Source organism: Drosophila takahashii, chromosome 2R (genome assembly GCF_030179915.1).
Source record: "Drosophila takahashii strain IR98-3 E-12201 chromosome 2R, DtakHiC1v2, whole genome shotgun sequence".
NCBI classification, from domain to species: domain Eukaryota; kingdom Metazoa; phylum Arthropoda; class Insecta; order Diptera; family Drosophilidae; genus Drosophila; species Drosophila takahashii.
This window is the reverse complement of record NC_091679.1, coordinates 43418991-43441876: the sequence shown is the minus strand read 5'-3', so window position 1 is coordinate 43441876 and position 22886 is coordinate 43418991. Positions and strand designations below refer to the sequence as shown.

At 38.6% G+C, this 22886-nt stretch overlaps 1 protein-coding gene across 1 annotated transcript in view; it reads right to left on the bottom strand.

Moving 5' to 3' along the window:
• Positions 1 to 22886, bottom strand: part of mam (neurogenic protein mastermind) — a 74742-nt gene that overhangs the window by 43000 nt on the left and 8856 nt on the right. The window contains exon 3 of the mRNA XM_044393321.2: positions 10779 to 11765. Within this exon, the coding sequence (XP_044249256.1) occupies positions 10779 to 11489 (711 nt within the window). The 5' untranslated portion in view covers positions 11490 to 11765. The remainder of the gene's footprint in view (positions 1 to 10778; positions 11766 to 22886) is intronic.

The following is a 22886-nucleotide window of genomic DNA, read 5'->3' as shown; positions in this document are numbered from 1 at the left end:
GGCGCGGCACTCAATAGAATGGCACAATTTTTGTCGAGAGGGAAACTCGGGGAGTGGAGGGGACTAGGGGCTATTTTTTGGAGGCAACGGAGAGGAAGGGAGGTTTAGGCATAGGCAGGAAAAACCGCAAGCATTGGTAGGGCGACCCTGGAAATGGGGGAAATTCCTCCAGCATTCAAGAGTGAAAAACTAAAATTCATTGGAAATTTTTCATATATTTTTAGTCAACCAACTAGCGATGGTTTAAGGAAAATAGTTTTAATCAATAATTTTTTAATCAATTAAAATGTTTATAAATAGTATCTTTCGGATATTTAAACGCTTGTTAGTAAAATTTCGTTGATTTTAAGAAGTAATAAACTTTCAATTTAAAACTTTAAAAAAATCCCTATCTCTCCAAGAAAGTAACCCCAATCTTATAATCAATCGCAGCTAATAAAAAAAGGCCTGTGTTTTTTAGGTTTACATACCATCGGCTGGGAAATCAAGTGGAGGAATACAGACTACAAATATTGAAGTCTTTCATGGTGCAAACAAAGCTTTTAAGCTTCGTTGAGTTTAACACAAATACACACAGACACACCGGCATACATACCATAATACATGTATAGGCACTCACTGTGTGATATGGGGACCGACCTGCCACGCCCCCCCTCTCACTAGCCACCCCTTGGTGCCCCCCTTTAGGACCACAGAGGCGCCCCATTACAGAAGCTTCAAAACCAACGAACAACAGTGAATCAAGAAGAGGCGAGAAGAGAAAGGGGAGAAATGGGGGAGAAAGAGGAGCGCGCACACGTTGCCTGCCATATGCGACACTTGAGAAGGGAGCAGGGGGGCGGGGAAGGGGCTGGGACAGGGGCGCCGGTTTGCAGGAGGTCGTCGTCGAGAGGGGGGCTTAGGAGAGCGGACTGATTGCTGACTGACTGACTGAAAGAGACTGCGTGCCATGGCTCTTCTGTGCCCAATGGACACACACTATCTGTGAAAAATGTAGCAACCCAAATAAAAAAAAATTACTAATGCAATAGGGACATTAATAAATCCTTTTTGGGGAAAAATGTCTAAAATGTCTGATATTTTTACCAAAACTGTATACAAAATTAATTTATAATAGTATCTTCAATTGGAAACCTCATGTTATACATACAAAAATGTATAAATTTATAAATAAAATTATTTAATCTGATGGAAATAGTACAATGGTATACGAAAGAGTATAAAATATATTAAGGACAAATGACTTAAAAGATGTTATACAAGTAAAGTTAAAAAAAAAACTTTTTTTTTTTTAATTTTAAAGCGATAAATAAACTATCCAAGAATATCCTCGGAACGTTTCAAAAAGTCAATTAAAAGTAGTTCTCGAGATATCAAAAATAAGCTGAATGCGTTTTGTCTAATTAAAATTCAAGGGAGCCTTAAAGGACAAATACATTTGTAAGTAACCCGTTTTGCCTTAAAAATTTACAGAAAAAATCCATAAATTTGTTCTCCTAAGCTGCCCCTGTCCGAACTTTTCTAATCCACTGTGCAAACGACGCCGCGCGTTCCTCTACTTCAGGTTAGGGGCTGTCCATATATTACGTAATCACGTTTTTGGTGATTTTTGACCCCCTCCCCCCCCTGGTGATCAAACGTAATCATTCAATAAACAACCCCCCCCCCCCCCCCCCCAATGATTACGTAATCCCAAGAATAAAATTTTTTTTGTTTTAATCTGTGGATTCAAACGGAGATGCAACCCAATCTTATATATTGTTTATAAATGGAGTTTGGTATGACACATTCGGTTCGTCTACGCTGAAATTATCTCCAACATACTCTTCGTCAAGCCATTTCAGGTCTTCGCGTCCTTCGTGTGATTGAACCACTAAACATTTTCTTTTTCGCCGCCCAGCCACTAAAAAAATTTTTTCTCTGCTTTCCTATCTAAGTTTGTAGATATAATTAAAGGAAAAAAGTTTTTAAATAAATTCTTTAAATAAAAAAATGTATATAAAATGATTACGTAATCATTGTGCAAGACCCCCCCCCTCCCCATGTAATCAAACATAATCATTTCAATGACCCCCTCCCCCCCCCCTAGGTGATTACGTAATATATGGACAGCCCCTTACATGCGACCGCACTCTCTGTCTCTTTCGCTCGCCTCTGGCTGTCTCTGTCCCGCTGCTCTGCTTATGTCGCTACTGCGCTCTGCAGACAAATTTCTATAAATTATGCATTGTATGTGTAAACACGACAAGTTGAATTGAAATTACGGATTTAAATGTGACCCAAAGACATTTTATAGCCATCTGAGTGTGCTTATATATACCATACCCTATATACCCTATATATATTTGTATGGATGGGTTGAACGGAAAAATGAAATAAAATCAAATCAAATAAGGGAACGGGGCGCGCAACCCTTTGCCTTTTGTCTCAGTTGTTCGTCGGCTTTCATCGGCCGACAAAGTTTGCAAAAGCACAAAATAAACAATCTCATAAATTTAATTGCTTCAAGTGAATTCTGCCGCCAATTGTCCAGTTGTGCACCCCCTTTTTTGTTTTTGTATTTTTTTACTGGAGTGACAGTGCCTTCCTCGTTGTCTCATTGTCACCTTTTGAACTTCCGGCGGCGTCGCTTTTCGCTTCTCTCAGTGTATGTATCACCCTGGGCAGAAAATGAAAATTAAAATTAAAACAGAAAAAAACCCACTTAGACGTAAACTTTTTCCACATGTCGGATGGACACTCATTGTCTCACATCCACGATTCATTTAACATTTCTATTTGTTGGAGGCGAGTTTTGTTTTGTTTGCTTTATTTGCAAACATTTCGTCATCGCCTGACATTGATGACGCTGACGTTGCGTCTCCTTTTCGTCTTTTGCCAGCCGCTTTGTTTTTCGTTAAATGCCCATTTATTTTTAACATTTAAAAACGACAACAGTGTAAACAAAGGCAGACTCAATGACGCAACGAGCGCGAGATAAAACTCTGTATGACGTAAGGGAAATGGTTTATCGTACTTTAGTTTTAAAAACACACTTGATTAAAGTTAAAGTATTTTTGTAAATTTTTGAACTTAAGAAATATTTTGTTATAGAATCTTTTGCCTTTTTGGGTTCCCAACTTTGGCAATCGTTCATATTTGGATACAAAAGTAAACCTTATAAATATATAAAAAAAAAAAAAAATTTAATATGATACCTGTAGTTTTTTTCCGGATTTTTTCTACAAAGACCTTGATAATCACTATTAGAGCTTTTAGAACTCAAACGCCTATGGAATAAATATATTCTATAGAGGTTAATATAAAAATGTTCTTTTATTTTTGAGAACTTCTTGTTAAAGGCTTGACTGTACCTTTCCTATAATCTAAATCATCACTGAGATAAACATTGTCCCTGCCTTCAAAACGACTTTTCGCATTTGAAGTCAATAAGATGAGTGAAAGCGGGTTGGACAGGGGCGGTGTGGAAAGGGGGTGGAATGGGGGGACAGAGGGTGTGGGTTAAGTGAGGGGCGCATGCAATGTAATGAATAAATGAGCATACAAACACGCTCTCACGCACACACACTCACACACGTGGCCGTGTATTTGTGCAGTTAATTTGCCATTTCCGCTCCAGTAAAGTAATGAAAAATGTGTTTTTTTTCTCCCTGCTGCTGCTGTTGCTGCTCTACAAATCCCCGTAAAGTGCCCCCAAAACCCCTCTACGAAACCTCTGCTTTTCCCCGTGGAATTGGTCAAGTGCCATTGTTCCAGGATTCGGGCTGTTCGGCCATAAACGCTAATCACTTCGAGAGGCATTTGTCCATATGCCGTATATTAAGCATACGCCGCGTGGGCCTAGAAGAAGATGAAGTCTAGGCTGAATTTCAGGGGATACTCATTTAAGCGCCTGATGCCAATTAAAAACTGCAGGTGGGAAACTAGAAACGGAATCTAATGAACGTTTTAAACCCCCCTAGTTTTCTCCCCAAATGAAAATCCTTAGCACTACGGAGAACATCAAGCAATGTTGGCTCGGTTATGATGTTGTTGATGTCACATGTTGCACGGACATAATCGTTATGGTTATTGGCAGGACTGTATAGACGCAAGCCAAGTCAGCGGGCGGTGGTTGGGGGATGGTTTGACTTTGGAGGGTGGTTATCGTTATGGGAAAACGGAAAGAACCAAGATCCAATGATGAAAGTTTGCGAATCGGTGATGGAATAAAATCTGGTGTAACATACTCAGGTTTTAGGGATGAACAGGACTTTATTAGGGCGATTTAGGATAGCAAGCGATAAATGTCAGTTATTTTGGGGGATACTGCAGCAGTATGTCCATGAGTATCAATATCCTAGTCCGTTTTACTCATTTATCACTTACGAAAGTTAAATAATATTGATTTCAAAATATGACAGAGATAATAAATCAATTTAATAGGTAAACATCTTTAAATTGTTCTCTATAGGGTGAAATCCTAGAAGTTATGAAACTTTAATAATATTGATTTCAAAATAAGATAGGGCTAAAAAATCAATTTACTGATGACATATGGAATTTAATAGGTAGACATCTGCAAATTGTTATCTATAAGGATATTCCATAAGGTTGTAAGAGAATCCTTTTCAATTTAGGGGATGTTGTGTTTAAAATCATGTATAAGGACTGTCAATCAATTTTCTTATTTAAATAATAAATTATTTTAGTAAATTTTGGTGAAAAAATATTTAAATAAATTTTCATTTGAAATAACCAAATAATTATTAAAGCTAACTTTAAGTAAAGAATCATCTCACAGAAATTCCATAAGCAAATTCCGAGTTCCATTTGCATTCCCTTGACTGTTTTTATGGCCGGACAAATCAATCGGGCACATTTGCCTTTGACACACGAGCCGTGTTTGGCTTAATTTTGCATATAAACCCGCTCTTCATCAGCTTTTCCATTTCCCGGCCAAGCGGCGAAGAGCTCATTTCATGTAATCGACACACAAATTGAATGCAAGCCCGGGGACCTCGACATCCTTTTGGGACGTGGATGTGGATGCGGACGAGGATATGGATGTGGATGCCAAAGTGCATAAAGGAAGCCCAGAATGGCGCCTGACTGGCGTCATTTAGGGGTTAACTATTCCCGTTCGACACGAACTGGTCATTTTGAGTGAAAAGTGTTCAAGTTCTGAAGATTCCACAAATATTTGCAACTCATCGACAATCTAACACAAAGTCACTTTGTCTGCCATCCTTTCTAAATTAAATTAATTAGCCAAAATATATATTGTACTTTAAGCAATATTTTTAGTGGTTTGGGGGATATTTCGAGAGAGATCTTATGAATTGGTATATGGGATGGCGCTTAGTAGGCTGATTGAAAAGAAAAGTAAGCAAAGTGTAGCCATCCAAGTTGGCGTGTGTATCTGTGTGTTTTCCTACGACGGCACAACTTCAAAATGAGTTTATCGATTTTAAAGGCCAAAGCGAAAGAGCAACGGCAAAAGAAGAAGGGTCGCAGTGGGGGAAGTTCCGCCTGGTTTGTTTTGCTGATGATGTGTGGATGGCTCGCTAAAAAGAAAAAACAGAAAAAAACACCGAGAATTCCCCTGCGTCCTCAGTGAAAAATCCCTAAATAAAAAACGAAAAAAATGCGATTACCAAGCGATTATTATTTAAGGGTTAAAAATCTACAGCAAGCCACTCGACAAAACCGCACACATCGCCTCGTACTTTTCATCATTTTCTGTTACGCCTTTCTCTTGTTTATTATTTTTGCCCTGACAACAACGACAACAACAAGAACAACGTTTGCAAACGACAAACGTAAAGCAATTAAAATGTTTAAGACAATTGACAAAAGCCAGACTCAAGAACTTAAAGCTCGCAGGGCCCAAAGAGCTTTGAAGGCCCGAAAAAGTCGGGAGGATGGTAAAGGATAAATGGCCGGATGGCAGGAAGGTGAACGAAAAGCTCCTCTTCTTGTGGAAAATTGCATTTTTAATATGCAATGAAATTTGCCAAACATAATAAATAAAAGATGCAAAATTCATTGTGTGTGTGTTTGGGTAACCTGTTCAGCCCCCTCCCAAATCCCCTTCTATTCGTTTAGCTTTATTTTAGGTAACCTGTTCGAGGCAGAAGGATATTAGGATATCACGCACAAAACAGAAAACTTTCAAGTGCATTGCGAATGTTCCAAAAATCTTTATTTCCCTTTAAGTGACAATCAGGCCCACTGTGCAAGGACAACAGTGGAACTAAATCTTATTCATAAAATTAACTAAAATATTAATGATATTATTTAATAATATCAATAATATTTTTTCTAAATATTTGTCCTCACAATAATTAAAAATAAAAGGAAATGTGGTATTCAAAAAGTATGCAACTAATCAATAGAAATAAAGTCTGTTTAAAATAGCTATAAGTTTCTATTGTTAAGGGCTCTTCAAACTGAGGTTCAGATTGCTTCCAAAATGATGCAATAAATGATAAGAAGTAATCGAAGAGAATGCATTGCCTCCTGCAACAATATTATTGCAGAAATCCGGCAATAATTTATTCCGCCGTCTATATATCCCGCACATCATTTGCTATATACTGCATATATAATATATCAATCCATGTAGCCCCTCATCTGTAGTCAAGTGCAGGCCGCATTCAGTTTTTCGTCTGCAATTCGTTTTCTTTGCTTTTTTCGGCTGTTTGCCTTCTCCCATTTGTCGAAATGGAATCGATTTTGTGCCCCTTTCCACCCCCCTCCCAGCGTTTCCGTTCCACGCCCCTGCTTCCTCCCACACTCACTCCCCACTTACAGGCCCCTTTTCTTCTGCTTTTTTTGGTGAACCCACTCAAACCCCTCCACATCTTCGTTAGGCCAAAAGATGGAGCACGCAACGGGTGCAGACTGTTAAGGTGAATCCCCTTTTGCCGGGAAAGAGACATGGGCGGAGGGCGAAGAGGGCAATTTTCGGTCTGCCCCCAACTTCGATGGCAAGTCGAAGATAAATGATGCATTTAACAAAAATGTGTAAAATGTTTCAAATACATAAATTGTCGACAAGTTGAACAAGACAGCCAAGAAGGGCGAAAAACTTTGGAATAATGTGCAATAAATTAAACATTGAGCCCCGGACAATGAATTTAATTTTTGCTCGAGATCACAGGTATTTTATGGAAATAATCATTTATAATTCGAGTACAGGTATTTATAAAAACTTTAAAATATTTAAAAAGATAGGATTTTAATTTAAATACTATTAACATAGTTTACAGTTTACAGTATAGTCTAAAAACGAAGCAAATTTAAAATTAATAAAAAGAATTATATATTATGATTATTATTAACAATCCAAATTTTTAATTAGCTAAAATCATTATCCAGAACCATTGAAAATATTCTTAAGTCCGTAAAGATTTTTTTAGCACACAACACCATATTAAATTACTATGCAAAATAAAAATCACAGCTCATTCTGTCCGGAATTCAAATTGCTTTTCTCATGTTTGTTGTAAAATTTCACCTTAACTACCTCAATATATAAATTACCCGCTTGTCGTAATTTAAGTAACTTTTCAGACCACGCCCACCGACGGAGGCGGAGGCGGCGGCTTCTGCAGAAGCGATAAACAATGCCAATGGAACCACAACAACAACGGCAACAAATAATCTAAGCTTGCAACGATACGCCAATAATATGTTGTCACTTGTCAATCAAGATGCAACAACAGGAGAAGCAGAAGCAGAGGCACTTGAAACAAACAACAATCTACGCGAAAAGCGGGAAAATCAGGGGGAGGGGGGTGAAAAGGGGAGAAGGATTTCAGCGGTGGGCTGAAAAGGGGCGGGGCAGATTGCTCATGCAACTTTTGTTTTGTTGACTGCGCTTCGAGACTTTGACTGAATGACTGACGGCTGTCAGAAAATGCCACACGACCCAAAGTGAAGTGAAAATTGGCAACAATGAATGAAACACAACAAAAACAACAACAAGAGAAAAAGTAATAAAACTGGGGGAAAAAGTGCAGCTAGAAGAAGCTGAAGAAGAAACTGCAACACGCGACTTTCCCAAATAAAATAAAAACAAACAACAACGCATTATAAACAATATGTTGGACGCGGTTTATTTTTGTTGCTTTTGTTGTTGCTGACGATGTTGCTTTCTTGTTTTGCATGTTGCACCGGCTTCAACGGCCGCAATTTCCAGCTTTTTTCACCGGCAACCGCAGGCGGCGGCAACAATCAGTAAAAGTTTTCCAAAACAGTAAAAGCAGCGAAATAAAAGAAATGAAAAGTGAAAAGCCAACTTAGATTAACCGCTCCCTGTCCATTGCAATGATCATTAATTCGCTGGCAAGATGCCTAAGGAATGGGTGAGTTGTTAACCGCGGATTCGAAAAGTAATTAAATTAGTCCAATTATTGGGAAGATCTGTGGAAGCTATCTACTATGGAATCAATCTAAAAAACGATAAAATCAGGAAAATAACAGACTTTTTTATGACATGCTTGCTTCCAAATTTAAAGAAAATGTTCCCTTTCAGTTTCTTAATCGCAATTTTGCATTCATAATATTTTTGCCTTTTCAAAATATTGACAGTGTACGTACAGGGGCGTACAATTTTAAAAGTGCCACTCCTTATCTTTCGAATCTCTTACTCAAAATAATTTTAAGATTTTTTTACACCATGAAATACACAAAAGAAAACATAGCCATATCACACCGCTGCGGTCAAAATAGTAGTACTATTTTTAAAAATGTTTGATGTAATTTAACTTTTTTTTAAATAATGATTTATTAATTAATTAAATTGGTTTAAAAAAAAAACAACAAAAATATTCTAAAATATACCTAGCATATAACAAAAATGTCTTTATATACGTTGATAAGTTAATTAGAAGGCCACATTCTGAATGACTCTTTCTCTAGACAGATTTTCCCCTAATAGACCCCAGCCATTTCAGCATCCTCATCCTTAGCTGCAGGCAGCAGCGGGCCAAATCAACTTTTTGCATATGAAAAGAAAAGAATTCAAATGAAGGGGGACAAATCATCAGCAGCAACTACCAGTCAGCGATGAATAATTACGTGCTGATGGGAAAGGAGGGGCACAAGCACAGTGCACAAATGACTTGGCCAGGCGGATGCGGAAAAACTTTTCCACTCCACTCCAATCCGAACCGAAACCAAAACGAACGATTCAGAACAGATCTCGTCGAGACGACGAATAACTCACGTTCCGCGTCGCCCAGATAAAAGAAATAGAAACTCCGAGTCGGAATTGGAATCGGAATCAGAATCAGAAGCAGAATCAGTATCTCGAGTTCGAGCTGGGCTCTGGTAATTACAAGCTGCGATGGGGTCGCTTGACGGATTGTCGACAGAACTAACAATTATATAAGCCAGAGGCCGTTGAGATTCGCGGCTTGCATCACTTAGAAAAAATCTTTTGATTCGCAAAATACACACAACTTTTTTGCGGTGCCGCTTTACTGCTGCTGCTGCTGTTCAAGGTATTTTCAAATGCAACCAAAGGAACGTCAAAAAGTCAGCTAAGTAGTACCTACAATTGCTTGTAGCTACAGCGAATGAATGTATCTTGTAGCTACAAGTTGGCGGCGCAGTTTGTGAGTGAAACTGAACTGAAACCGAAAGAGTACAACAGCAAAAAAAAAACCAGCACACTCGCACACAAAATACAAAAAGTAAAAAAACAGAAAAAAATCGCTGACCTCATTATTATTTTGTGTATATATGTACGTGCATTCTCCGCTTGGATTGCTGGCTTCGTATTTATTTCGCTGCTCTTTTGAGACCGCGGACTACTGCACCAGCTCTAATGTGAGGCAACCAGCCCATTGCATTGATGAGATATACCCGCGTATCTGCTGGATGCGATTGGCAATTTGCATTCGCCGAGATAATCCCAAGCTCTTTCGAAATCCCAATGAAATTCCAAATCCATTTCACAATCTCATCTTGCGAGAATTCGCAGCTAGGGCGACAATAATAATGTCGATACAAGTACAGATTCAGATTTTGAATCATCAGATTTGAATCACCTTTTGTTGTGATGGATTTGTGACTGTGGTGAATTATGGCTTGAGGATTTAATTATGGTTAAATAATACCCATATTTGCGAAATTTCTAACTTTTCTTACTTATAAAAATAATATTTTTTCCCATTTATTAGTATTTGTTCTTGACTGTTTTAAAAATTTTGTTGTGAATAATAAAAATCGATTTCACAATCATATCTCATTATCTCATGAAAGTACATTCCGATTTGAATCATCTTTTAATGCGACGTGATTGTGATGAAATATTGCCTAAGGTTAAATAATTCTTACCTACCTATCTATTCAGTATCTTCTTCATTACTTCTTGTATCAATTTCTAATATTTTGTAAAATTTCATAATAGTGTCGATCAAATGACATTGAGATTTAAAACATCTTTTAAGGTCGGTTTAAGGATTTTCGAATGCACTTTGTATAAATACTTTTAAAAATCAGGTCAAAAAAAGTTCAGTGATTATTTTAACTAATTAGAAGTAGTTATTATAGATATATGATTAGTTTTGATATATTTGTTTAATATCTGCTTCAAAAACTACCAGTGATTGATATGAAATTTTATAAATATCACAGATACGATGAATAAAGTCTGTAACCCCTTTGAAAAACTGATTATCTTTAAATGACATTGAAATGGAATATAATTTGGCATTTGATTACTTTAAATCTAGATGGATTTTCCCCACAAAAATAAAGATACTGGTAAAATCTGTAGGACTCACCACATGAACACTGCTCTGCAGCTGTCCGGCTAACATTGTCTGGGCCTGCTGGTGTTGCTGGTGCTGCTGATGTTGCTGCTGCTGGTGTTGCTGCTGCTGCTGCTGATGCTGCTGCTGTTGCGAGGGATCGGGCAGCTTCTTGTCGGTCTTCTTGGCCGCCCGCTTGTTCTTGCTCTCGAGGAAGCGCTTCTGGAGGACGGTGGTCTCCTGGTTCTGCTGCTCGCAGACGGTGCTGAAGGCCTGCTCATAGCGGGGCACGCAGTCCGTCTGCCGGCGGCGGTAGTTCTCCATGCGGCGTCGCAGGCGATCGACGACCGGCATCCGCTTGGCGGGCATATTGTCGTTGCCCGCTGCTCCCGAGGGAACCGCTCCTGGATTCGCAGGGCCGCCAGCTCCGTTGCCGCCAGTGATTCCAGCAATTCCGCCTGTTGCTCCCAGGCTGGCATTGTAGGGCGAGTGTTGCTGCTGCTGCTGTTGCTGCTGCACCTGGATCTGCTGCTGCTGCTGCGCCTGGGCATTGTGTTGCTGCTGCTGCTGTTGCAGTTGCAGCTGCTGTTGCTGCTGCAGATGGAGGCCCAAGTGCTGTTGGTGCAACTGGAGATTCAGATGTTGCTGCTGCTGGTGTTGCTGCTGCTGCTGCTGTTGCTGTTGCTGCTGTTGGGCGGCTCCTTGGCTGGCGCTCTGGAAAACTGGCAGGCCGCCCGCATCCATAAATGCGTCCGTGGTGAGGCTTTCGCTGGCGCTCGTTGCTTCGCAGCTTTCGTCTCAGTCGGCGGCGAACGCTGACGGCGACGAAATCGCGAAGAACAAGGCGGCGACAGCGGCGGCGAATATATGTATTATATATATATATATATCGGTTGTCTATATCTGATATCGCTGCAATGCCGGAAGTGCCTTTTCTACGCGGAGAGGTGTGAGGAATATCGCTGCTGGTGCAGGTGAAAGCAGCCACGGGAAAGCCAGGTCAACATCCTGTGGCAAGTCCTGAAAAGGAAAAGTTGTAAATTACTTAAAAAATTTATAATTCTTCATTGTAAAATATTACTTTAATTAAAATTAAAATAAAATTTTATTTTTAAAAATATCTAAACATTTTTACTTGAATTAAAAAATTATTACTTTGATTCCAAATATTTGTGTATTTCCCAATTTTCATAATCATCTTTAAAGAATTCAACAAACCGGAAGTTAAGTTCTTATCATTAGAACTTATATATTTAATAAATATACTTATTCATAATTAGACATCTTCTAAATCCCAAACGAAAGTGGCTTTCTTATCTGTCCCAAGGTCATATTTACGCCATTCTACTCTCTCGTTTCTATTCGAAATTGGGCGATTTATGGATCGGTTGGAAGCGAAACTAAATATGTACGAATCAACTGATAAGAAAAAGCGGAAAGTGAGAGCAAGAGAAATAAAAAGAAAGAAAGAGCACATGAGTAATGTCAATACAAGCACACTAATACGTTTAAAAGAAACCACAACAAATTATAAACAAAATAGATCGACGAACACAAATTCAAAGAACTGATAAAAACAATGCAACCGTACGGTATTAAAAGTATAAGAAATACTCTTCAGGCACTGAGAAAAATTAATATTAAAAATAAGTTAAGATCTTAAAAAATAGAACTTTAGTTCGATTTTAAGAATAGAACATTGGAATTTTGATAACGCTTAGGCACTGGAAAAAACAGAAGATACACATAGAGAACAGAAATCAACAGCTCACCAGCTTTATATTTCAAAAATTAGGAAAAGTATCTCAAAGATACTTTAAATTACATCATTCTCATATAAATCATGCTCAAATTTTAAACAGTTTGTACATCAAATCATTCGATTTTCTTCTATATTTTGATGGCAATCTTTTTGCTCAGTGAATCTGAGCAAAGCTGATTAAAGCCACTAATCGCTGGCAAAACGCGAGCGGCCGTTGCGCGTTTTCTTATACACATTCGCATTCGCGTGTCTCGAAAAAGGCGAGAAAACAGAAAACAGAGAACAAAACAAAGACAAATGGTCTCGGACTCGGAATCGGAATCGGGAATCGGATTCAAAATCGGAATCTGAATCGGAATCGAAATCGGCAATGAGAGACAGCGACTGACACACTCAACTGGCCTGCGCCGCGTCTGGCGGTTGAATGAATGACTGATGGACGGAACGGAACGGTTGGGGCTCGGTGGTTTTGCCTTTGCTTTTGCTTTTGCTTGACTCTGGGCTTTGGATGTGCTGAGAAATCGGTGGTGCTGAGTGCTATGTGGGCTCTATGGAGCTGTAGAGCTGTGGAGCTCTGTGGAGCTCTGTGGAGCTCTGTGGAAAGAGTCAACGGTCGTTGGGGCGAAAAACGAATGGCAGCAAACGAACGACAGCCGACGACGAACTTTGCTTGTTGCAGAGGCGCAAATGAGCAAGAAATCTGCGGCAACTTATGCCAAATATGCAGTACAGAAGAACTTGGCTAGCTTTCAAGTTATAATTTTAAAAAATAATAATTATAAAAATATTATAAATTATATTTTAAATATTTTTGACATTTTTGATCATTATTCTACTCAACAATTTCAAAAAGAAGAAGTTGTTTCACTCTCTCTTCAACTTTATAACTTTGATTGACTATTAACATTATTTAAATGGAATTCCATTATTAAGTTCCTAAAGAAAATATATAGAAAAAATCGTATTAAGTATTTACAATTTTATTATATTTAAACTTTAGTAACTGTGATCTTTCTAATTCAAATTTGTAAGTAAAATATTTTATTTTCCGACCAAAAATACTATAAAAATCGTATAATGGCATAACATTAAATCCTTGAAACCTGAGTAAATGTGTCACTTTACTAAATAATATTAAAAGTTTCCAATTTTAAGTTTCTTCAATTCTTAAGTTTCCCTTATTCCGAGCTATAGAAGTTCGACTGTATGAGTTGAGCGGCACGTGGATGAAAGGGGCTGGAACCATCCGGGGGTGGTAGGGGTGGTGCAGGCAAATTAAGCTGTAAACAAGAGGCGAGATGAGAAGGCTAAGCCAAGACCCTAAAGCCCAAAGCCGAACTCCTTGGCTGCAGTGGAAACTGGTTTTGGGCTTTCAGCTTGGGGCTCTGGTCGAAATATCGGGAACTTATGAAAACGCCAGCGCGACTTTACTCGCGTTCGAAACAAAAACAAAGACCCACTCGCATACAAACGAACGGCGGTTTGGCCGAACCGAATAACAGGCGCTCAGCTTTGGCAGGCGGAGAAAGCGGGAGAGCGGGAGAGTGGGTGGCCTGGGGGGAGCGAGAAAGCAACGGACGAGTGCGAATGAGCGAGACAGCAGGGCTGTTGCTCTCACCACAGGTGTGAGTGGGAGGGGGCCATATGTGAGCGATGGAGAGAGAGTGTGCCAGAGCGAGTTATGTTATGGAGTGCGCAATGTTGTAAATGAGTGAGAGTAACTGAGTGATAGAGTAACTGAAAGATACAGTATCTGAGTGAAAGAGTAACTTAACCATCTCACTCGCATCACAAAAAAAGGTCAAATTAGAGGCGAGCGATTTGTTTGCTATTCTTCGCTAATGTTGTTATTGTTTTCGCTGCTGCCGCTGCGTTTAATTAAAAAACAGAACTCCGTTAACCCATTGAGGTAGGCGGTGTCAAGTGGAACGGAAATACAGCTGCATGAGATGAAAACCCACGTAATCACGAAATGCTTCTCACTTACAGAAATTCAAAATCACCGGATACAAATAAAAAATTTATAAATTTTCAATTAAAAAAAAAATTTTAGGAAAAAACTACACATTTTTCTTATTTTAAGGGATAGTTAAATTGTGAATCTATAAAGAAGGTATAGTTTGACTTATTCATAGAATATGTTTTTAAATTGACAATGTTTTTTTTTTATGTTAATAGTTGTACCATTGATAAACGCTTTTGTAAGTTTTCTTTTTACTTTATGATTTCCACTGATTGAGGACTTTAATTTTGTATATTAAATCAGTCGTACATAAATATATTTTAATAAAAACATTATAAATTTCCAAAACAAAGCCATAAAATCAAGTGCAAACATAACATAAAAAAACAACGATAAGAAAAGATTCCCTCCTGGGGGAACAAGAAGCGATACCGAGAGCCTCCAGACCATTCCCCTAAAATATTTGAGGGGCTTAGCATTTTTAATTAAAAAGCTTTGTTAAGACATCATTAATTTTCGGCCACAACTCTTGGGAAAACAGTTTTCGTAAGGAAATCGATAAGAGCCATAAAAATTCTGTTCATATAAATCCGTCCTTTATACTTTTACAGTTACTGTAAGAAAAGGAATTTGTAACGTTTGACGGTAGCGACGTTGCAACAACTTGGGGAACCTCATGATTAACAATTGTCTTTGCGTTTTTGTAATGATTTTACCCGCAGTGACTGAGTAATATTAAGTCGAAGAGCGAGTGAGCTATGTAGCTATTAGGAAAAAAGATTCTGAGAGTCAAATGCAACAAATGTCTAGGTAAATGTCTAGGAACCCGAATCCTTCATAACACTGAGCAGGTAGTAATACCCAAAGTAAACAAAATAATTTCATTGTTGCACTGTAAGATTTTATATATTTACAGTTTGGATCCAGCGAATGCTAAAGTAATGCCATTACGACTATTTACATTAAATTACATTAAATATTTTAGCTCGAAAATACGTGTTTTTAGTAAAAAATTGCAAATCTTTCAAGGGATGCATTTTAAATAGCTTCTGACTATGAAGATTATAATTGTATCTTTTAAATTTTTACCCAATGAAATGATCTTAACTCTCGTTCCTAATGGAGCACCATCGATAGAGAGTACAAAATATACACACGCAATCGCAGAGAGAGAGAGAGAGAGCGAGAAAGAGAGTGGAAAATACGAGGCCCCACTGTTAAAGTTTCCACGCGACTGTTGTTGGGGCCTCTTAACATCTAACATCGGCCGGCGGCACGAGAAAACATTGCAAAATCGGCGCGAATTAAAAAAACGCCGGCGACGACAGAAACGCGGCAGAAACGGACGGTAGTCCGTCTCGCGTTTCTCGCAGCGCCCAAAACCAAAAACAGCGTGCGGTATTATTCGACGCGGAATCGCATCGAATCCGAAACAGAGACAGAAGTGAAACGGCGGCGACTTACGTCGCGCGTCTATCGCAAAAACGAACAGGCGCCCAGCGGCGGCAGCAGCGCGATTTCGGTGCGTTTTTAGCCGCCGCTGTTAATGCTCAAAACGGTACTGCCTCCGATGGAGAGAGAGAGAGAAAGAGCGAGTGGGGGTGGGTTGGGGTAAAAGAGCGAAGAGAGCGAACGAACCATTTTATTCTCTCCTAATGCGCAAGTATGTGTGTTTATGCTGTCAGCCTACACAGAAAGAAAATAACACATGTTTTTATCAAAGATTTATGATTATTTTGTATTTTTCCATGCCATAGTTTCATAGATGTTTAAATAAAAGGTAATACAATTCTTATTGATATTTTTTCATTTGCTTTTTATAAATACAATAGTATTAAGAAATCATTAAATAAATAAATATTAAATATTTATAAATAAATAATTGATAATTGGAAATTGCCTTTAAGGGATATATGGGTTTGGAATGTATTTATCATAATGTGTTTGTTACTTGACTAAAAATAATCAGTTTTTCGCACCGTGTAGCAACAAAAAAGGAATAGATTTAGTATTTATGGCATTTGCATCTTAATATTAAATTGACGCGAGTATCGAAGCAGCTTATATAATTTCATACGAAAGTCGTACTATTTTATCTCATAAACTGATCATAAAACGCACGTCAGCAGTGGGAATTAATGAATAAAATTCGGGAGCTGCCAAAACCGCGCGCGTTTGCAGTCGCCCACCAAACAAAGCGGTTTTAAACGCGACCGGCGAGAAGATATGTTACTGTATTTTATTGCAAACTGGGAAAAGCGAAGATGGCTGAAAAGCGTCGTCGGCTGGCTGAAACGTCTGTTGGCCCATGAGAAAACGACGCCAAACAAAATGGTGCCGCCTCCAGTGACGAAAGCGACAAACAAACTAACTAACAATCCAACAAACGACTAACGACAAACGACTAACGACAAATGACGGCGGCGACAAAAAGTCAATTTTATCGGAAACTAACAGGCTGCAAGCAGCGGGAGAAAGCAGAAAACTCAGGAGGGGTGGAGGGGTGGAAAAGCCAAGGTGGACTTTCCACTTTTTCGCTGGCCTGGAAAAGCTCTCCTCTTCGCATTTCTCTATTTCTCTATCTATGCAGCTCTGCAGCGCTGGGCGCCTAATCCAAATTGCGAGAAAGATCCGCTTTTCGAGCCAAAAACCACCGAAAAGCCAGTCAGCCAGCAGCTCGCACAATTTTTCCGCCCAGAGCCACGCCCCCAAAGTCGTTTGGTCCGCCCCCTCTGGAAGTCCGGTCCAAAATCCAAGCCATCCGGCTGGGACAAAGGCGAGCGGCAGACTGAGGAAAATCGAGGAAAATTTGAGAAGCCAAACCGCAGAAAATGCTGGAGAAAAAGGAGATGATGATGGTCAAAGTGGGAGGGGGTGGTGTTTTCAGGGGGGCTATCAAAAAGAAGGGTGGTGCTTGGGTGGAAAGTACAGAACCAACATCTCCATGCAATTAGCTTGATTGTCTCTGCACATGCGCCCTGGGGAAAACTCCAACCCGAGTACTATATTTACCGAAAGACAATCGTTTAAGTTCGCCTTTCTCGTAAATTAAGAAATTTTATCGTTTTTATGGTCAGGCTTTAAAAGTTATTAAATGGTAATTAGTTGTATCATAAATATTTTCAGGCTTTAGTAACTAACCTAAAATTTTATGAAAAAATTGATATAAATAAAATAATAACAACATAACAATTTGTTAACCTCAAACTTAAGAACCTTATATCATGAATTAATATCCTTATTTATGAATTTTAAACTGAAAAGTGGAATACGATCTGTAAAATATAAATTTTAATCAAAATAATTTCCCTATAACCGGAAGTACAAGCTTTGTCCTTACTTTTCCCATTAAAATTGAACATTTTTTTTATTTCCAAAAATAACTAGAATAAAAATCCCAGGATTTTAGTTCACACGCAGAGCAGAAACCGCAAGGCGAATGGGATATAAATAAAAATCAAGGAAAGCCCACAAGTAGATGCAAATTGTTTGGCCAGCTGCAACAGCAACATCAACACAGCGGCAGCAGCAGCAGCAGCAGCAGCAGCAGCAGCAGCAACTTCGCCACCAGCAACATTGAGCGGCCACCGCAGCAACAGCAGCAACAACAGGTCCCGAAAACAGATGTCGTGCGATTTTTTACCGCATGCAAGGATTGGGGCAAGGTGGAGCCAAGAAGGAGTATCTTGCAACAGCTGCAACATGCAACATTACCATCGATGCTGCAGCAACATTGCAGAGGGCGCCACTGTTGTTGTTCCATGCCACCAGCGATGCGGCGCTCAGGAAATCCAACGAGGCGGTACAGTGGTAAAGTGCTAAAGTGGCAAGTGCCCCACCAGCGGGATACACAACAAAACACAGCACACACACACACTCGCGAACAAGGAAAATTCGCAATAAGGCAACAACACAAAACACCAGACACAAGCAACAACGGCAACGGAACCGGTTGTTCAGCGAGCAACAACGAAAACTAGCACAAAAAGTAGGCGAGGAAAAAGAGGAGACCGCTGGACTGGAATGGAATGGCTCCTCCTGCTGAGCTCCCAATTCCAAAGCGCTCCAACTAAAACCCAGCAATTTCTCGAACCTCTTCACTGATAAAAATAGTCATATGGTGCTAATATGGAGCTGTATTGTATTATATTTTATTTCTTTTAGCATCCTTGTCGAACCATTCTTCAAAACTTGTGTTACCTTTGATTACACAGAGTTTTCTTAGTCGAATGTTCACAGTATTAATTTCCTAAATATAAAAGGATTGTTACTCATTTACAACAACTTATAAAGATGAATAGATCATTTTCCAAATATTGTTAGTTTGTAAACCGCCTTGATTTTTCAATAGCGAGAAAACCAACTTCTAAAAAAACTAATTATAACATTCGCTATAAATTATAGTATTTTAATAGGAAATTGTTCCACTATTTTTTCTAAAAGGAATAAGTGGTCTTTAAAGTACTCAGTTATCATATTGAATTTATTTTTTACATTCATATAAAGTTCTATAGAAGTACTCAATTGTTTCGTTACATATGGAGGACGCACTCTTTTCGAGTGAACCCGTCTCCGCACAGCTGCACCCATTTAACCCATGTTGTACAACATTTTAACGGCCAACCACTCGCTGAAGGCTCTTCTGCTTTCTGCGTGCTGCTTCTCGACTCTTCTGCTCGCAAGGGTGACTTTTCACGGGCGGAAAGGACGGAAAACCCATAAAATGGATAGGACAATGAATAAATGCCTGACTGCCTGCTAACTTTAATTAATTTTCTATTTCTGTTTCTGTTTTTCATGCCTGCCGATTGGCGATTTGGAAATTATTCAAAACGTTTTCGGGGGTTGAGATATATAAACATCTAAACCTAAAATCGATAAACATTTTTATATTACCCTAAGACCCAAGAAAAAAAAACCAATTGAAATGCATAATACTCTAGTTTTTATACTCTGAGCCCACTGTATGATTCCGGTTTTTTCGCAAGGATATGGCATATTTTGAGGCCTCCTTAAGGACTTTGGCAAACTCACACATTTATCTGTGTGTACTTAAATGTAAATGTACCTGGGCAGGTGCGAGTAATCCTCGCCAAAGTCTCAGTGCGGAACGAGAGAGCGTACGTATCCTCCAAGTCGAACCCACTCACTACTCAGCTCTTCCGGTTCCATCCCCTAGTCCCCCCCCCCCCTCATTTAACACCCCAGAATTAACCCCTCGTTCGCCCGGCCCATTAATGAAGCCTTAAATTGTCTGCCGTTTCGCAATGCTTTTTGCTAAATTAACAAACAACGCGCGGAAAACTATAAAAAGTATAAAACATATAAAAAGTAAAACGGGGTCCGGTCTCTGGTTTACCCATGTGCCCCCCCCCTTCTTCCCCTCCTTCACCGCTCCCTAAATCCCCATAAATTGCGCTTAAATATTTATGAGCTACACGTGACGACGGCTGAGAGCCATGAAATTGTCGCTTGGCAATAAGCTGAAAACAACCTAAAAAATATAAAACTAAAAAGAGGAATAAGTTAAAAAATATTAAACTATTTTTCATAAATACTCACTACCTATACGAATAAATATATTCTAATTTACAGTATTTATAAAATATTTTTCAAACCAGAATAATAAAATTCCATCATACAAAATTCAACAAAATTCTTTGAAAAATAGGAATTCTTTTTTGTTTATTCAACTAATAAATAATACACCTTCTTTATACGTATCTTAAGTTTTACAAGTACTAGAGAACTTTATGCCAGACTCGTGGCCACCGAATATTTTCTAGCTTCCTATTTATTTTGTTTTTATGGGCGCGAAAGTTGATTAACGTTAATTAATTCATGCTGCGAGTGGCGTTTATATTTGAACAAATTGGAACTAAACGAGATGTTTGACTGCCCGGAAATGCACACAAACACACACATCCATAGCCACTGAGATACAAGATGCAAACACACAGATACAATGTTTGACCCAGTAATTAAGGCGTGTTTAGCAGGCGCATTTCATGAGGCTAATTAATGAAGTTCAGTCCATCAGCATGCAGCCTCATATCGCCCTCCCGCTTTTCATTTTCCATCTCTTTTCTTTCCTTGGCAACCTGTTTTCCCTTGGTCTTGTGTACACAACAAAAGCAATTTCAGGGAAAACATTTTTCTCCCATTTTTCTCGAATTTTTTTTTCCTCTATTTTCCTCTGTTATTTAGTAGATGCAACCAAAAACGCTCCAAGGCTTGTAAGCTCAAAAAATTAAACGCAGCAAAAGGCAAGAAGAAGCAGCAGCCTAGGAGTACAGTACTTATTGTCTAAGATGGACACGAAAAGATACAAGTACAGTAAAGTCTTCTTAATAACATATAAATATTTTAAAATATTTTTTTTTGTCCTAGCAAGAGATATGGAAAATTTTAATATAAATGTTACTCCCTTATTCCACAAGTATAAAAAAAAATTTAGGAAATGTTATATAAATGGTGATATATTTTATCTTATCATAACTCAAGTTTCAAGATAAATTAGTATTAATCTGTGCTTGAGTGAAGAAAAAGTACTAATGCTATTACTCAAAGTTCTTATATTTAAATAGGTAAATTCAACTCTAATCCAAAACAGCAAAAAATCGAAAAGAAGCCGCAAAAAAATGTCCAACAAAGCAACGACGTCGGCAGCGCAGCTGCAGCGCTGTTGACAGAGGCGGCAGCGTGGGAGTTTCGTTAACAGCTGTACCCCAAAATGAGCTCTCTCTGTCTTTCCCTCTCGCGCTCTCTCTCTCTTTTGTTCTCTCTGCACGTAACAACATCCCTGCGTCACGTTGTTGTTTTTGTTGTTGTTCCTGTGGGCTGTTGTTGTCGTTGTTCTTGTTGCTGCTGTTCTTGTTGTTGTTGCTGATGTTCCTGTGCTGCTGTAGTTGTTGTTGTTGTTGGCTTTTTGTCACAGGTCGTTGCACTACCAATACACATACAACAAAGAGAGCGATGTACGCTGTACAGTGTGACACATGCAGGCCGCTCGGACGACAGTCGCCGAGAAAAGCAACACCAACAATAGCGCAGCATCAGCCACCCAACGCCACCCCCTCCCCTTCCCTTCTTCGCTGAGCCCCTAGCGAAACCCACATAACCCCCCGACCATTAAAAATCCCCATTGGTGTTAATACGAAAATGAATTTGTACTTCTGCAGATTCTCTAATTTAACTATTATTTAGTAGAAACTATTTAGAAACATTGCTTATCAATTTATTTATTTTTTAGTATACTAAAAAATTAAAAATCATTTACAAGTTTATGATCATTTGTTATAACCAGTTGGGAATTATATGGCATATTTACTGTAAAATAAAAGCACAAATATCCGTTTCTTAGTTGAATATAATATTACGATATTATATTGTTCATTTACAAAAAAAAATTTTAATAATTGGATCCTGAGACATTTTTTGGTCTTAGCTAAAATCATTTGAATTTCCTTATAATGAACTTGGGAGCCTAGAATCGCAAACAAAGCTCATATCAAGCTAAATAATTAAGGTCAAAGCAATGAAAAAGGTATCTTACCAAAGTCTGAATATTATTTAAACGACTCAATAAAATAATGGATAGTGAATTCCACGTTTTTCACACATTTTATTGTCATTTTTACGACCTCACAATGTACGCACAAGTATCGCGATAAGAAAACTTTCCATAATAACTAAGAAAAGCGTATTGACATTTCGATCATTGTTGCTCAAAGGCCTCCGTTAACACCTCCTAAGCTCCCCCCAAAAATTGACAATCTTGCAAATGGAAATTTCCTATGCCAATCTTTTAGCTGAATTCATTTGTTTTGAAATGCAAATGCAGAAAGGCAAGAAGAATCGGGCCATAAATATGTAATGAGTCAAGTGGCTGCAAGTCCCCATTAAAAAAGCCCAATTAAAACCAAGTGGAAGCCGTGCTGAGAGATCAAGGGAGTTATTTTCCATATTAATCCTTTCGCAGATTTTTTTGGTGAACTGAAAAAAGGAAATTATAAAGAATATGCCCAAGTGGTAAAAAACAATTTTGTTCTGTGATTATTTTGTGTATCTCGCGGGGCATAAAAGAAAAGCATTCAAATGAACTTTCCTCGCCGGTGTGGTTGTTGTTTTTTGTTGTACGTGGCACAAGTGCGGCCGCATGCTCAAGCACACACCCATACACCTAAAGAAAGAACCAGAAAACGTGTTGAGTGGCAAAAAAAAAAGAATAATAATAATAAAAAATCAGAAAGAACAACTTAGTTGAGGGTTCCGACCAGTAGATACCCGCTAATCACTTCCTAGTTGCAAATTGTATGGTATACCTTTTTTTATTTATATTATTGGAAGTTATATATAAATTAGATATGATACGATAGGAAAACGATTTAACAACGATTTTAATAACAATAAATTG